This window comes from Cylas formicarius, unplaced genomic scaffold, assembly GCF_029955315.1.
Source record: "Cylas formicarius isolate icCylForm1 unplaced genomic scaffold, icCylForm1.1 PGA_scaffold_6__28_contigs__length_40554024, whole genome shotgun sequence".
NCBI classification, from domain to species: Eukaryota; Metazoa; Arthropoda; class Insecta; order Coleoptera; family Brentidae; genus Cylas; species Cylas formicarius.
Genome location: NW_026844347.1, coordinates 2,586,407 through 2,603,294, shown reverse-complemented (window position 1 = coordinate 2,603,294; position 16,888 = coordinate 2,586,407). Strand labels below are relative to the sequence as shown.

Below are 16,888 nucleotides of genomic sequence, written 5' to 3'. Positions count from 1 at the left end.
ACCTTAATATCAGGGGATCCAAAGATATTAAGAACATGTGAAGCAGGTCTTCATTTACTCCAGATTATTTTTGAGTGTCGTGTTAAAGATTTTTTGAGCGTTGTCTCTTGGACATCCTCAGAGAGGCATTAATTTTTTTCTCCTTATGTTCCTTTGATTTACGTCTCCTTTATTAAATATTTCTTAAATATATTTAATTCTTAAATATTCTTTCTTAAATATATTCTCTTTTCTTATTTCTTAAATATATTGCAATATTTTGCGTACTAAGGAAAGACTAGTTGTTTGATTTTAAAAAGTGTACAACATCCTTCGAACGTTTAACATTGTCACCTAAAAAGAACCTGTACTTAACAGACGACTAGGACAACAAACTTGTAGGTGTGGTAGAACTAACGAAAACTATCAACCTAATTTTATTTAAAAGTAAACTACCTCATTAAAGAAAATGTATATTTTAATAATAAAAAAAATCTTACCTTCTCAAAATTATTTTTTTATATTTAATAGTTGACAAAAGGATATTAATGTCGAATCACTTACCAACAACAATTGCTCTTTCCATTTTGGATAATATTGATGATGTCTCTTTACATATAATACACAAATTATAAACTATACTCATGTGCAAATAACAAAATAATTTTTAATTTAAATTAAAATTATTAAAAATTAAAAAATAAAAAAAAATAAAAATTTTCTAAAATAAATAAGAACTAAAAGTTCAGATTTTCACGAAATTATATATTATGACATGACAATTGTTTCGACAACACCGTGTCTTTATCTTTATAGACATTTGATAAAGACACGGTGTCGAAACAATTGTCATATCATAGTATATAATTTCGTGAAAATCTGAACTTTTAGTTCTTATTTATTTTGATAAATGGATTTTCATCAAGTAAAAGCCACCTCAGTTCAAACATTTTCTAATCAAAAAAACGCTAAAGTTGAGATGAGATGTTTGTTTACGAAACGTTCTTAGCAACTATTCCAAAGCCTGTTTATGGAGGATTTTGCGCCCCTTAAGCCGAATAATTTTTAAAAATCATGGCTTGTCGTACATGCAGAAGAACACAGAAGAACATTCTTGAAACAATATCTTCATGTTGTTGGGCACTGCCGCTAACCAAGCGTAACACAAAATAACTTTGGCAAGACTTAAACTAAGAATTAGATTGGATTATTTAATACGCATCTGTAATGCTTTGAAGTATTGCGCTAAAAGGAAACAATTTTTTTTTAATTTTAAAGGGCATAGAAATTAAAAAAAGGGAGCTCTTTTCAAATATTTCAGCAAAAATATTTCACAAGATAGAACAAGGAAACTAACTGTACAAACGCAGCAGAATGACAAAGCATTTACTAAGCTGCTATAAATGCTCGGAAAATGTGAAAAATGTCCTCCGAAAAGAGAAATCCAAGTCATTAGATGGCTCAAATGTGCCTTGTGTCTCGATCAATGTTTCAGACAGTGACCATGGCGATTTTACTTCACTTCCAGTAAAAACTACTACACCTACACCGTTGACTTGTCAGGCTTGCTCTAGCGTGTCCATTTCTTCGCTTAAATCATTTTGCGATAGTATCTCAAAACGGGAACAAGGGTCAATTTGGAAATAAATTGCGAAAGCCATCTATACTTCGGGAACAGTATAACAAGAAATAAATATTGGATATGGGTTTTCAAGCTCATCCGGCCTTCCCGATACATCTTATCGAATACATTACGGAATGAAATTTATACAGAAGTAGAACTTGGTTGTGTGGTGGTGGTGTGTCACCATAGTCACCACACCAAAGCCTGTATGTTATAAAACATTTTCAACGGGAGAAAATAGATATACGGGAGGATATATGAACCAAAAGATAAGTGAAGTATTTGACGAAATTGGTCCAAATAGAATTGTGGATTGTATTAACGATAATGCCAGAAATATGAAAAAAACGTGGGAGTCCCCACAGAAAATATATTCAGACCTTCCGATCTCTTATTATGTCTGTATGTCGCATGTACTGGATTTGCTTACAGAGGATCTTATGAAACTCAACTCTGCTAATATAATGATAAACTCTGCTAAGTCGATAATAGCAACAATAAAAAATAAATAAAATAGAATGAAAATAAAGGATTCAGCAAGAGAAACTCAAAACTAATACGAGAAAGTTCCTGAAATTAACTGCCGCCACTAGATGGACATCTACAGTCATGTGTCTTAAAAGCCTGAAAGAAAACAAATGTGTGTTGCAGACTTTGGCAATATGCGATGAAGCACATGATTTGCATCGAAACGATTGATATAATATTCTAGATTATAATTTTGGATTAAAATTAATAAATTTTTAGTTACTGTTGAGCCTATCAAGAAGTGCAGCCCCCATGGTGCTGAAATGAGTATCGCAGTCGAAGAATTCAAAGAAATAAAAGTCTGTCTCTTATCGGAAATGAAGAAAAAAAGCGGTGAATGCCCTAGATCAGAGGAGACGTATGGACCATCGCTATAACGGCAAATATTCCTGCCACTGTTACTCGGAAATTGATGTTGATGAAGTTCTCAAAAACATTGCCGAATATCGCGCTGAGGAAGGATTTTTTGCCTTAAATTTCGTAAAGATTTCAATGTAAAAACCCAAAACTAGCTTCAAACACATTTTTGAAATGGGACATGCACAAATCTCCCTTTACGGAAATTAGCTATCGCTGTACTTACAATGCCACCAACTTCTTTATCCACAGAAAGGTTATTCAGTTGCTACAGAAATAGATTGAGATTGAGCGTGTTGGAAAATTAACATACGTTCACCATAATTTAAATATACTTAATGATAGTTTGAAAAACCCTTTGGGGCCTTCACTTAATGAATTTAGTTCTCCAGTGCTAGAGGGTTCCGAAGAAGATGCCGGTCAATGCCAAGAAATTACGGAAATATCTGAGAGAGTGAGGCTGATCCAGATTGTGATAATGATATGATGAAATTAGTTAAATTAATTTATTTGTTTTTTATTTTTCAGAAATACTAGTTTTTTTTTGGAAACTGAAAGTTTAGGTTTCTTATCTTCCTGTTCCTGCCAGTTATAAGTTAAAGTTATTTTATTTGTATCTTTGATATCATAAAATATGCGTAAATCTATATCCAAAAAAGTGTTATAAATAAAAATATCGGTGTGTCTTTTTTCTTTAAACGATGGTAGGTAGTATAAATTAGTAGATAACGTTAAATAATAGAAAAAGTACGATTCGAGTTTATCCACTTTGCTACTGCCAGCTTAATAGAGGCCGCAACGATGCAGCAAAAACGCAAATGGCCGTGGACCGTTTGTTTCGTGCGGAAACGCTTCGCGTAGCAAAACATCGAACGTGTGGCAAAGATGGCGAGTGCCGCCCGCTCATGCGATGACCTCGGTCAGAGGCTGAACGCTCAACGGTGGCGATCCTTATATGCACATGTGCAAAATCACCTCTTTGTCGAAGCGATAAATTCAATATTTCGTCCGTGTCGCAATAATTCGCTACACGGCAACGAATCGCAGAAACCGGGCGTCCTTTAAAATAGATGAAATCGGCGGACAAGTGACACAGCCGAAACTGGGTCACGCTCAAACCTACCTACGGGCGAAAAACTTTTGACAAGCCGCGTGACGCGATAGAACGATCCCCTCCCGAATTTATGCCGAAAAAAAATGACGTCAAACCCCCGTCGAATAACTCGCGAACTTGTCCAAACTAAACGAAATGAAAGTAACAACAAGCTTACCGGCAGCAGATCGTAGTACGGCCATCGCATAACTAAATATCGACAATCCACTAAGCGTGATTATCCTTTGACTATGGATAATAAATCCTTAGAAAAGAAAAATGGAAAACGGACAAAAAGTGCCGAATTGGAAATAAATCCACCTGCTGAACTAGCCGCGCGAACTCGACTATCGCGTCACGACACCGAAGATTTCCCAATCCGGGGAGGCCAACGACAAAAAACAAATGGCGGTCGCCGTTGAAAGCGAATTATCCGCGAGCGATACGTCTGCGAAATGAGCCGCCGTCAACAATCGACATCGTAGCCCGCAGTCGTAAACACCGCCATCAATGACTGTCGGCGATCTACTGTTGAGTGTTGCGCGACCTCAGTCTGGCGGTCGCAACAAAAAGGTCGGCGTTGCCGGATTTACGCGGTCGCGCCGATATAGCTTCCCTCGTGTTTACGCGGATTCGGCGTTTAAACGGCGGGTAATTTGCCGCGATACGGGAGGCCGGAATCGGCCATTGATTTCGCGGCGATCCGAGTGAGATATTAGCACTAAAACTAGGGCTCGTTGTAACGAATAATAATCGGCGCGTTGATTTTCATCGCATTGGAATTGAGCAAATTCAGCGAATTTGAACAGCTCGATTGTAGCAGATAATAAACTTTTATTATAATTAGCTAATCAGATAAAACTTGTCCATGAATACCAGTAATTTTAAGTTATACTCCAGTTAAATGTAAAAAAACGCGATTTTTTAATTGCTCATTATGGGTTGCAAGTTTATTGTTCTTAATCGCAAAATTTTTTTATGAGGTGATTTTTTTACCCAAAAATATAAATTTAAGGCATCTAAAAACAGACTACTTGCGCTTAATCTTGCTTATTTGCTATTATTAGTAGATTTCGAACACAACACCCAAATATTTTTAAAATGCACTAACTTTAACGCGTAATTTTTACACGCATTCTAAGTTTTGAGTCCACGTGCGGCCAGCGAAAATCAATGAAATCCAATGTGACGCCAACGAGATTAAAACACGTAACCTATAGCTGATATAAAGTAACGCCCAATCCAAAGAGTTTAGGTTAGGCCAAAAGAAAACTCTCACTCTTCATCAACACTACGCTCCACTGTATGACAATGGCAACGACAATATATTTAAAAAGTTCTGGGTGAACTTTAAGTCCATAATTTTAAAAATTTCTTTTCTGAGAAAAATTGTAATTAAAAAGGATATATGATGTTTTCAATAAAAATTAAAATTTATATAAGGGGACCAGGACAAAAATACATCGTTCAAGCTTTTATGAAGGATACGACGACAATAATTTGTTTTTCATAAAAGAAGTCAAAATATCGTTCCATAGGTGATACAATGATTGATGCCTTTTCGTCATAGGGCAGTTTTAAAATGAACGTGTATTTCAGTCAATTCAGTTAATCGAAATTCAGTTTTTCTTTGATAATTTGCACTTTACTACTTTCTTAATTTGAACTTTGCCGACCATGACATATTTTGTCCCTATTGTGTCAAAAGGACGAAGTTTCGACTCCAATTTGAATAAATTAGAATTATTCTCAGCAAGTCTTATTACATATAGCTTCGTCTCAAATTTGTGCCATCCAAAAGATGTCCTATTACTATTTAGATTTGACAAATACGATTTTTTATTTGCAAATTACTTCGCCACCCCCGCCCACTCAACTTTAGGAATCCCCACAAATTAAACTGGGTATTGCGCATAGAAAAGTTAACATATCAAAATCAATCACTCAATCAAATACTGATTTCTTTTCAGATTTTAAACGTTAACTTGTTGTTTCAATCAAAAATATGATTGTGAAAGATATTTTGGCATAAAATGCGATCTCCAAGGCACTTTTTCAAGACCAGCGCTCCGAATCAGACATAACATAAATTTACAGATTGGTGCGCGGAAATGTTGCTGTTGTCTCCGTTTTTGTCGATATGGGTACGATTATAATGTGAACACTGCACGGTAGGTACTGAATTACTGCACGTTACCATATTAGCCTGTAATATATTATGAATAAAATCCAAATCAATAATTAAAAATATTTAAAAGCTAAAAGCTCAAATGTTTTATGGATGCATAATTTTGGGGTAATGCTTGTCCCAACGGTTCGCGTTTCTTAAAAAGCAATTTTCTATAAAAATCGTATTAACATCGTAGAGCATGATGTTCAACAAATGTCGCGAAACATTTAAAAATGAACACGTAACATATTATCGAAAAAATGAATAAAAATAATGATAGAGATGGAAGATTTACAAGTGCCGAAAATCTATTAATCGTTACGCTGATACTAATGGACAGATACAAAATAATTTCACTAAAGGAAGAAAGCGGAACGAGGAGGAAACATGTTACTGCAACGGAAAACACCGCAATCATCCCAACGAGCTGACCATTTTTGATGATCCTCGAAATATCGTGAGCTAACATGACAAGCAAGGAATCCGTCGTATTGGGACGCAAGCTAATAGTTTTTGTGAATTCAATCAGTATTTCAATACCTTTTTGAGATTTGCAAAGTTTATAAGTCGACAAATTGGGTATCGAAATGTTCCACAGACAAGTATAATAGACCGGCGTGATATGGTGGTAATTTTACATTAGCATTGAAATTCAATTTAATATTTTAAAGTTACAACACTAGATGACACGCCCGAAACAACCTAGCTCCTACGCCGCAGCACTGACAGTGTCTGCATGGTTGGGACCTGTGTTTAGTGGTTAGGTAATAAATTTTCATAATGTATCAATTTACTGCTGTGTTTATGACTGCATATCAGAAGTAGATAGTTTCGAGAATTTTCAAAAAATATATACCACATAAGTACCAAACGCTTTCTGATAAAAGTAATAAAGCTAAAATCAAAGTCTGAAAATTGCAATTAGACTCCTCTGTTAAAAGATAATGTTTTGCTGTATTATTAAACTATTAATTAATTATAAATTTAATACTTATCGACTGACTAATTAAGAATAGTAAAAGACCATTTTATAGCAACCATTTTTGTTACAGCTCCAGTAAAAAAAATGGGTATTTATATCGTTTTTCAAACTAAGTAGCAATAATACAATAATAGTTATCAAACCGCAAATTATACCTATATGAGCTTAACTACATATACATGCAACTTTATATATTTGTGTTTAAGTTTCATTATCTCATGCTGCTATAGGATTTTTTTTCATTAAATGGAGTTGTTTTCATTTTCATTCGTTAAAAATATTAATGTAATTTTAGTTCTTTGTAGATATTTTTAATTTTTTAAATGAAATATTGCAATGGAGACAAACTAATTTATTTATACTTATTATTTATTTATATTTATATTTATATAATTTATTATATTTACGAAGATACAAGTGTTATAAAAAAAATTTCGTTCTGTTATTATTCTCTAATTATTATTCTTTATACAGTTTGGAACTCTCTGATAAAGAAAAGTTTCGGATTTGGAACCCAAGCAGTCCCGGCTCGCTTTTGATATCCGAATTGTGCCGACAACTACTGCTACCACTTGCATCCGGAACCAAGTCAAATATTTAACATTTATTGAAAAGTTTCTGAATATTACGTACTTTCACTAATATTTATTTTCTATTAAGTAAAATTTGTTGTGGTTAATCGTAAACACACTCACATCTCTTGTAGCGATGACAAAAGCATTTGGAAAAAATTAACAGACAACTGGATGGACAATTCAATGTTCTATAAACGTCATTAATTCGCTTACTGCTTACTTTACTACTATTATTCCAATTTGTTATATGCGAAAAGTGGCCAATTATATCCAATAATAGATTGCGCTCAATGTCTGATATTGACAATTTGAATGGAAGCAGCGATCAAATTTTTCAACTAATATTTCACCTTGCAACCGTTGGCAGATTCCATTATGATGAAAGTCAAAATGAGTAAAAAAAAATAAGTGAAGATATCAACATGGAGGCAATTTTTTACAAATCAGTCTTAAGAACATGATATTTATAGGCGTTGTTGAATTGAATGCCAGTTGCCACCACCAATTAACATATAAGTGGTTAGACGCAGCGATTTGAAATTTGAGTGGCTTAAGATAGGCAGAGCGTACAATTTTTCGACACTATGAAGGCAATGGATGCATTTCCGGTTTCAACGGAAAAGACGGTACTTTTCAACTACTACAATATATAATGTAGTCTCCCAAAAATTTAGCTGACTGCTGCAAGGTGGCCAGCGTTTTATATCAAGGAAATACGTACCCAATGAAATTATGACGATGTCTTATTTTATTACGAGACTTTTAACTTGAGACCATCATGAGAAACACGAAATGTCATGGAACTGGGGGCTTAATGCTATTTCGAATACAAATAGAAAATATAAAAATATCCTCCAAGGCAGCAACAAATGAATACAGACACAACCGTCAGGTAGCATAAGTCCGTATATTGTTTTTGGTAATAAACCCTTCATTTAAAGATTATTATACAGAAAAAACCGGCCATATCCAGTTGGCAACACCATAACCTGCGGGGCGAATAACATCGATTCCCACGTGAACGCCGCGTAGCGTCCCGAATGGTGGGCTCTCTCCTGCGGGCGAACAGATTCGCGGCCGCAAACACGAATAAATAGAATTCCGCTTGACGGTCATACGATTTGTGCCGCAGGAGGGCGTGTCACGGCTTTATATGCCAACCATCAGGGCGCACAACCGCACGGGGATTCTTTGTTTACATTTGGCCCCGATTGCTAGAATATGGAATGATACCGGTCGCAGCAAGTGCTCAGACTACAAGAATCTGCAGGATTTATAACTATTTGGCGTCCTACTCGGCGGGAAGTGAAGATACTGTACACACTGCATGAGAAAATAGCCTACGCTACTGGCGAGACCGCCATTTTTGATTTTGATGCGAATGGTTTAATGATGCTTTAATGCGTCCTACATTTAACATTTAAAAAGAACCTAATTCAGCAACATTTCTAATATTATATGTTATCAAAACAGTGAATTTTATTCAGCTGCAGAACTGGTACATCTATGGCATCAATGATATTGATTGGAAGTGATATTGTCAGAAATTCATCTAAAGCTTAAGGACTTAATGTCACCGATGTGTTTCAGATATAATGAGAAAACATTCCATAAACTGTACCTGTTTTTTGCAATGCCATACTCAATGCATAAGAAAGGTGCAAATCTTTTTGCCTTGAATTTCTTCAATTATTAGTTTTATTTTCCGTCGTCTGCGGCTAAAATATTAAAGTTTTCATTTTTTTATGTTCAATAAACATTCCTTTAAGTTCACAATATTCACGTTACGTAGTCTGGCAATCTAAACCTACTAGATTGGGCCTACAAAGACGTAATATTAAATGGGTGCTGTGGCACGGAAACCTTGAGAAACGGAGCTTACAAAATAGATATCGAACTAGCAAACTAAAAAAAAGACGAGACAAACTGTTTTTAAACTTATTTTTAATTTTTATTTGCACATTTGCGCATAACAAAGTCAAACTAAACTTGGTGGGAGTATCGATAGCTCTATGGATTCTTTAATATTTTCGAGAACTTATAAAAATACGCTCACTCACACAGGTCAATTAAGCAGATATATTCGAAATGGGTCCATCCATACTTCAACCAAGTTCGGCTAATCCTCCCCCAAACACGCTATATTTAATTGCACCTAATTCGTACAGACGTGCCTTATTATATACCTGGTAAACAGTAAAAGTTACTGGCGGTTACTGGAACAGTGGATACAGATATAAGTGCTAGCATCAAAGGCCCGGGCAAGGCAGATCAGAAATTGTTCAATCAACCCAAATAATTTCTAAATCGAACAACAGTTTTCATTAGAAACCCAATTAATTCCCAAAATGAATCAAGACAAGTGCAAGCAGAGCATTAACAACAACAGACGAAATGTAAACATCGTAACCGGAAAAGACAAAATGACTATAATTTGCAATAGCATACACTGCTACTTAATACGTACTTGAATAGGATAGATCGCACATACCTACGACAACAAAATATGACAAATCATTACTATTATTAATATTTTTGGCTAGAAAAAGCAGATTTTCGCACACGGCTCAAAGGAATAGAATCACTGGCAAGTATCAGCCAACAGGAATCCATTAGCAGTAGCGGGATCGGGTCAATAAGAGTCTCCGCTGAAGCTGCGGAAGGCGGCGCGGGGGGAGTCGGGGTACGGGGGGTGGCCTGTCGTCCCCTACCGCCCCCCTGGCCGCCCCGCGCAACCCCCTTCCGCCGCCGCCCCCCGCCCCGGCCGCCATCATCATCTAGTTGTATGCATGCACCTGGGAATCGATCAACGAAGTCTTGTATGTTTGTATACGAAAGTGTATGCGTGTGTTTGTGTGTGTGCGCCACCGTTTTGGTCACTTGCAATATTGCGCATTTTGTTTGATCTGTATGTGAATGGGAGGGGGTGGGTGTAATTACCATAACGCCGCATGTCACAAGATCCGGATCGTTTCAAACCCGGATTATTTCCGGACTAATATGTCACCCTTAAAGCCCTCGCTCTACGCTTGCCCTACATTACTCAGAAGAGTAAGTAGAAAAAAGAATATGGCGCATGATCGCTGCTACACCATCGTTAGGCGGGAAATTTAAATTTAATGACTATGAGCTTGATGCGTATTAATAGAAAGATTAGTTCGAACGCTAACTACTTAAATACAAATTGCTGCGTTCCCGATATTATATAGGCAATGGGTTTATATCAAAAAATCGGCAACTGACAACTATAAGAACTAAACAGCTGACTGCTTCAGCGACATCTGAACACGAATAGGTCCATTGCGAAATGGTCTGTGCCCTTTGAAACTGACAATTACCTAAACTATCATTTGGGTTGGGTGCTTTTAATTGCTAATTGAAATTTAAATAAATCTAGTCATTCGTTACGATTGATTAATTATTTTCTATACGTTCATAAATTACTTGTTTCATTTTTTGTTAAAAACCCGCCAATAACAAATTAAAAATAAAACCTTTTTACACTTTTCGTGCTTCGAAGGTGCGATGTCACCCCGATGTATGATAGCAAATTGACACCGAAAAATTATTATAAAAGATCAAGACTGCGTACCCGTGCACCTCGCCCGAACACTCTCTTCCGGCATCGCGTACACGCCGGAGATGCAACAATCAAACTGAAAAGGTGATCCGTTCAAGTTTAGAAACTAGGAGAGCTAAACCGAAATGTACACTATGTTTTTGGTTCTTTAAACTCCGCTGAAAAATCAATAACGTATAAAATTTACTGCGACATCAGTTGCTCCGGTGGCTGGGCGGGCGGCTTCTCTCTCTCTCTCTTTCTCTCTCTCTTCGCGAACACCAACGTGAAACCACGTTTTACCCGATCGACTCTCTACAAATGCATGACGCTGATTTTTTTTACTGCACGGGCATATTTTCTTTTATGTACAGTGTGTCTCATTTTTGATGCTTTTACGGTGTACCTCCCTTCTTCATAAAGCTGGCGTGTCGCGGCTTTAGTGATCCTGATGGTTACTTTTTCAGGATATGCAGTACAAGCAGAAATGTGATTTTGGAAATGTTCCATTTTCACATGCCAACTTGTCGAAAAGGTGAAAACTGGTTTGGATAATTTTTTCTTTGACGTAGTCAGGTTTTTTCTGAAACTCGCAAATATTGATATACAAAAACTTGTTTTTTTTTTAATGCATCACCTTCTATGTCTTTTAATAATTTTATTAACCCTAAGAGGTATTTCCATATAGCTACGAGGTCCTGCCCAATGCCGATAGTACAGAAACTTATGAAGCAACTACGAAAATTTTTTTGAGGAGGTCCATTCAACATGCGCATGCGCGAGATTTAACATATCTTGTTCTTAACCAATGGCCTTGCGGCATTCAACAACCAACAAGGCTGCTAAAAGATCGTCAATAGGTTTGCGGCAGAAAAGAAAATTGAGTAATATGCAAGTTAATGGGTGAAATGTAGAGCATTAGGGCTATACACGAGTTTATTTTGCCCGGTAACTAGTTTTTGTAATAAATTACGTAATTTATAGCAAAACATGCAATTTGGTTGAATATTACTTTAACATTTGTAGCATAAAAACAACTCAATTGCGTTTCCCGGTTTCACAGGAAATAATCTCAACGTTGTTATTTTAAATTGGACACTCTGGATATTTTAATTTTTTTGGACTAGCTAAACAATTCTAAACGACCTTTGTCTATGTCGAAAATCAATAGTTTTTGAAATAAGGCAGTTCAAAAATATGCCACAATTGTAAAAAAACATGCACTTGCTACACATATTATTTATTGGGCGACGCGGTTTTTACAACTGTCAAAATTTAGATTGTCGTTTCTTTTGTTTTGAATCCATAGCCAACTGCGCGACGCAGGTGATTTTTTATAGGCGGTACCATTTGATTGATTTTCGTAGAAAAAAATGTATGTCGTAAAAAAGGGCATCCTGTTTTCAATTTTGTAGGAGTTTATGGAAGTTTTTATAAAACTTCTGGACTCCTTCTGGGTCGGTTTTTGTTCAGTCGAATTAGCTAACGTTTCCCCAATCATCCTGTTGGCTTCTTCAACGAATAATCCAAGAGTCTATAGAAATCTGTAAGCAACCAAACAATATAAAAGCAGGTACAGAGTAAAATGCGAGCCAGTTTCAGTCAAGCTCTGAAGAAGCCAACAGGATGATTGGCGAAACGTTAGCTAGTTCGACTCAACAAAAATCGACGCAGGAGGAATCCAGAAGTTTCTTTCAAAAATTGAATTTATGGAAGCTGAGATTATCATAATCAAAATTCGAAAAATCTGTACGCGATCACTTTTTTTTTAATGGCATCAAATTTTGTTTGGTAAGTTTTATTGAATGGCGTTTTGAATGAGGAGTAACCGTATTTTTCTTTCAGGCCTACTTCGTTTTTTCATAAAATAAAAATATTTTATTATTATGGAAAATTTTCTGTATTTCAAAAACTATTGATGTTAGACGTGGAGTATAGATAAAAGTTATTTAGAATTGTTTAGCGAGTTCAAAAAATTAATAATATACAGGATGTTGCATTTCAAATCACAAAATTGAGGTTAATTCTGGTGAAACGTGACGGGACCTTCAATTATTTTTATTCTACAAATTTTCACAATATTCAACCCCATCAACTTGCCCAATTGCATATTTTTATCTCAAGCCATTTTGAAATGCCGCGGTGGACAACAGTTTCGTTGTCACCCGATTTGCTTTGTATTTGATGTAGTTTATGTGTTATATATTTTTCAAAGGTAATAACAAAGCTAATTAAAATATGAAAATAAATACAGGGTGTGAATTAAAAGTTTAGTTCATATATATCAAATTTTGTGATTTTCGGAAGAAAACTGACTAGACCACTGGATCCAACGTAAAAAAAAAACTTATCCAGGGTGTCATAAAACAATTTTCAGAAGTACCCTAGCTTCCTATAAAAATATACATCCCGAAACGCTTCTTTTCAGAGATACAGGGTTGTGAAATTCTAATAAAAAACACTTTAGGTATTTTATTAACAATTTGTATGCTGCTTTCAAGAGCCAAAGACATTCTTTCAGATGTATTAATTTTTCGAAAGATCTTAAGTTTTTACATTTGTCGACAAATTCAAGTGCAGTACCATTCAAAGAAAGCTTCGGATGTTTATACTGGATACTTTCCTCTGTTTTATTACCAAAACAACAACCTGGATTTTGGAATCAGACCATGGGCTTTGGAGATTCTAGAAATCACTTGAAGATCCTTATTTATACCATCGTAAGACAAAGCTATATCTTTGACCGAGAATGATAAGTAATTTGCATATCATCTGCATATTGATGAGAATAGCATTTATTTAAATACCTAGAGACGTCAGAGGTGTAAATAGAGAACAATAAAGGTCCCAAAATGCTGCCTTAGAATTGGCAGAAAGTCAGACACCTCTAATCCCAATGTAACCCTTTGCCTGCGACCTTCCAAGTAACTTTTCATAAAAGCAACAGCGGTGCCGGTTAAAACTTACAAATAAGAAGACTAATATTTAAGGTATCGAAGGCTTTGCTATAATCCAACAAAATAAAACAAGTATTTCTTGACACATCCTGAGCCCTAAAAAGGTCATCAGCGACATTAAATAGTGCTGTGGTCGTACTGTGCCCGGGCCTAAACCCAGATTGGGAGGCAGGCAAAATATTCGAATCAGCAACATGATTGATCATATACAACTCTCTCCAAGATTTTAGACATTACACAGAGTAAGCTAATAGGTCGAAAATGTGAGATTTCAGAAGGTACAGTTATCTTACCAACAGGTATTGTATTAGATTCCTTCCACGATGAGAGAAATTTGCTGGTAATAATACATTGGCTAAATGATAAACGTCACCAAAGGTGTCAGATGAGGAGTCTGAAAGTGTGAACTAACCAGAACTGATTAAATGTGAACGGATCAGAAACATCTCCTTGGTTGCAGCGAGGCCCCGCATTAATGTTCAATAGTTCAGTGTCTTCCAGATCTTTAGGATAAGCTTTTTTTTTTTCATTTCTGAGAGCCATAGTAAAAAGGTTGCGCAAGAATTTATATTCATTTTTTGCTGCTTCAGTCATTAATTTTTTGTAGTTAGAGACAAGGCCTTCATAAGTTTCATAAGTCTCAAACTATCAGTAGACCAAGGAGCTGGGCGCTTTGGTTATCTTTGATCTTTTCAGGGGAGCCTGAATCTTGAGTAAATTATCTAAGTTTTCGTAAAAGAAAGAAACATCAACATCAGTCATACTATAAACAATATTCCAAGGAACAACCAACAAATCAGAGAGAAACTGCTCACAATTAGGCTCCTAATCAGGCCCAAATCACAGCTAACTAGCGAATGGTCAGACATGCCACTCATATTACAAGAACGTTACTAGCAAGATCTCTAGAAGACGTTACCAACAAATCTATTAAAGTTTGGGACGTAGTAGTTATAAAAAACGGCTAAGACACTTATAACTATTACAAGCCTATATTAATAAAATCAACATTAAAGTCTGCTTCAAAATACAAACAATCAAACTGCGGCATCAAAACAGTCAGAGCATTCTCAACATCATCCAAGCAGGCAAACAAATACTTTTGCCGTTCGCCTTACCACCAATCCAAAGTTGCTCCAATTCGCTATTACTCTGCTGTACAGGTATTACTCTAAACTTGAATATATCCCTAACATAAAATACCCCCTGTTATCACGGTCTTTTCTATGTAGACGGTAGTCAGGAATAGCCACACTGCAATTAGTAGTATTTGTATTTAGCCACGTCTCAGATAGCCTCAGCACATCAATTCGTTCATCTATTAAAAGATGCTTAAATGCGAACACAACGAACGAATATTAATATGAGAGAAGCTGAACTACCTAAACGGACTCTGCATTTTCTACAACAGAAAAAAAAAATAACAAAATATAAACTAAATTGCTAAGCTAAAACTCCGTTTTTTACAAGAATAAAAAGAGGAATTGATATTACTAAGTTTATTAAATCACTCGATCTTAGTATAATTGGGTTTACCTATATTTGCAAATATATTTTCCTTAGTTTTCTCCAAACCTCCTCATATATGCGTTTCTCCATCCATTACATGGAAGAAGAGTTTAAGCTGAATACTACTGATGCGTAATTTTTTGCACCCCATTAACTTTATTAAGCATTTTTAAAAATTTTCACTCTAGAATATAGGGTCTCTGCTAACGAATTAAGGGCATCAAATACAACTTTTAACATATTTATTTTCGATATAGAAATCAAAGCTTTTTTTGTTTGTTTTTATTTAAGCAATAGATCATTATCAGCAGTTCTTTTAATTTTTCTGTTCATTTGGCAACGATAGGTTTTTATTATTTGATTAACCAACCGGTTCTAACCATTGTTCCTATGGTTCGCATTAACAACGATTTGCGCCAATAACAGGGAAACAAAAACGAAGAACATCAAATAAATAGAAAAAGAAAGGGAAGCTAGTACAAGATATCAACAATTACGAATATTAATTAATATATATTGATAAGAATAAAAACAGGAAAAACTAAGTAAATCAAAATGTCGATTTTCAGCAACACTTAAAATTTTCACCCAGTATTTTACAAATTCCCCACGGCGAGTCTCAAAATATCCCGCCCATTCTCCCCGCGTTGTCAAATTTTAATTGACCCACTAATAAAAACGGGGTTAAAGCGGAGCGTCGGCGATGTTTCGGAAGTTGGCGGCGCTCGAGTGTGTTACCGAGGGTGCGCGCGGGGCGTCCGACCGCCCGGGCGGCCAGCAGGCCGTTGGGGATGAATGTGGCGGCGGTTGCGTGCGGTGCGATATTTATCTCGACGGCGGCGTCGACTTGACTATTGTCGTTTGACCGCGAGGGCCTTCCTATATCTATTTCGAAGGAAAAAACACAAAATTGCGACTGAAAAGTTAAACGACTACATTATTATGTATTCATTACATATACATTAAAGGACTACATTATTATGTATGCAGGATATATTAAGAGCTACAAACTGAAAATATTGTCATTGAAAATCAGTGGCATATACCGATGGATCAACTTCAGCGTTACTTTATTATTAGTCTATCTTTTAATTTTTCCGCGTAATTTCATTCTTTTTTTATCGCTTTAGTCACATTTTAATTTTTATTATGCCTTTACTCTATCTACTTTATTTTTAGATAAGTGTTCAATTTAAATTTAAACTTAAAAAAGTAAAAATTACAAGATAGATAGGAAAGAAGAATAACTAAATTATGTTTTTATTTTTTACTTAATTTGTTTATTGTTACAAATATCTAATTTTGTGTGTAAGTCTGTTGTCTTGTCTTCTTAATCGAAAAGGTGATTAAAAGAAACGAGGGAAGTATAGGAAATGTAAGAAAAAAACTTAATGAATTTATTATTAATTTTTTTGTTTACTGATTTTTTTTACCCGGTAACACAAATGCTGTACACTGTACAGGATCCTTTAATTTTTTTATAGAAAATTGATGGCCCGTCAAATGTTATGAAATTAGCATCGCGATTTGCATTTGTCGTAATACTTTTTGTTTA

The 16,888-nt window shown here is 35.5% G+C and overlaps 1 protein-coding gene across 7 annotated transcripts in view; it reads right to left on the bottom strand.

Annotated features, from left to right (window-relative positions):
* Positions 1–16,888, bottom strand: part of LOC132702755 (serine/threonine-protein kinase tousled-like 2) — a 103,997-nt gene that overhangs the window by 70,329 nt on the left and 16,780 nt on the right. For 4 of the 7 annotated variants that reach the window (XM_060671491.1, XM_060671493.1, XM_060671495.1 and 1 more), the window contains exon 1: positions 3,760–4,096. The exons of the other annotated variants lie outside the window; for them this stretch is intronic. In XM_060671491.1, coding sequence (XP_060527474.1) covers positions 3,760–3,784 — 25 coding nt within the window. In that variant the 5' untranslated portion in view covers positions 3,785–4,096. Of the gene's footprint in view, positions 1–3,759; positions 4,097–16,888 lie in introns of those variants that run through there. 7 annotated transcript variants of the gene reach the window in all.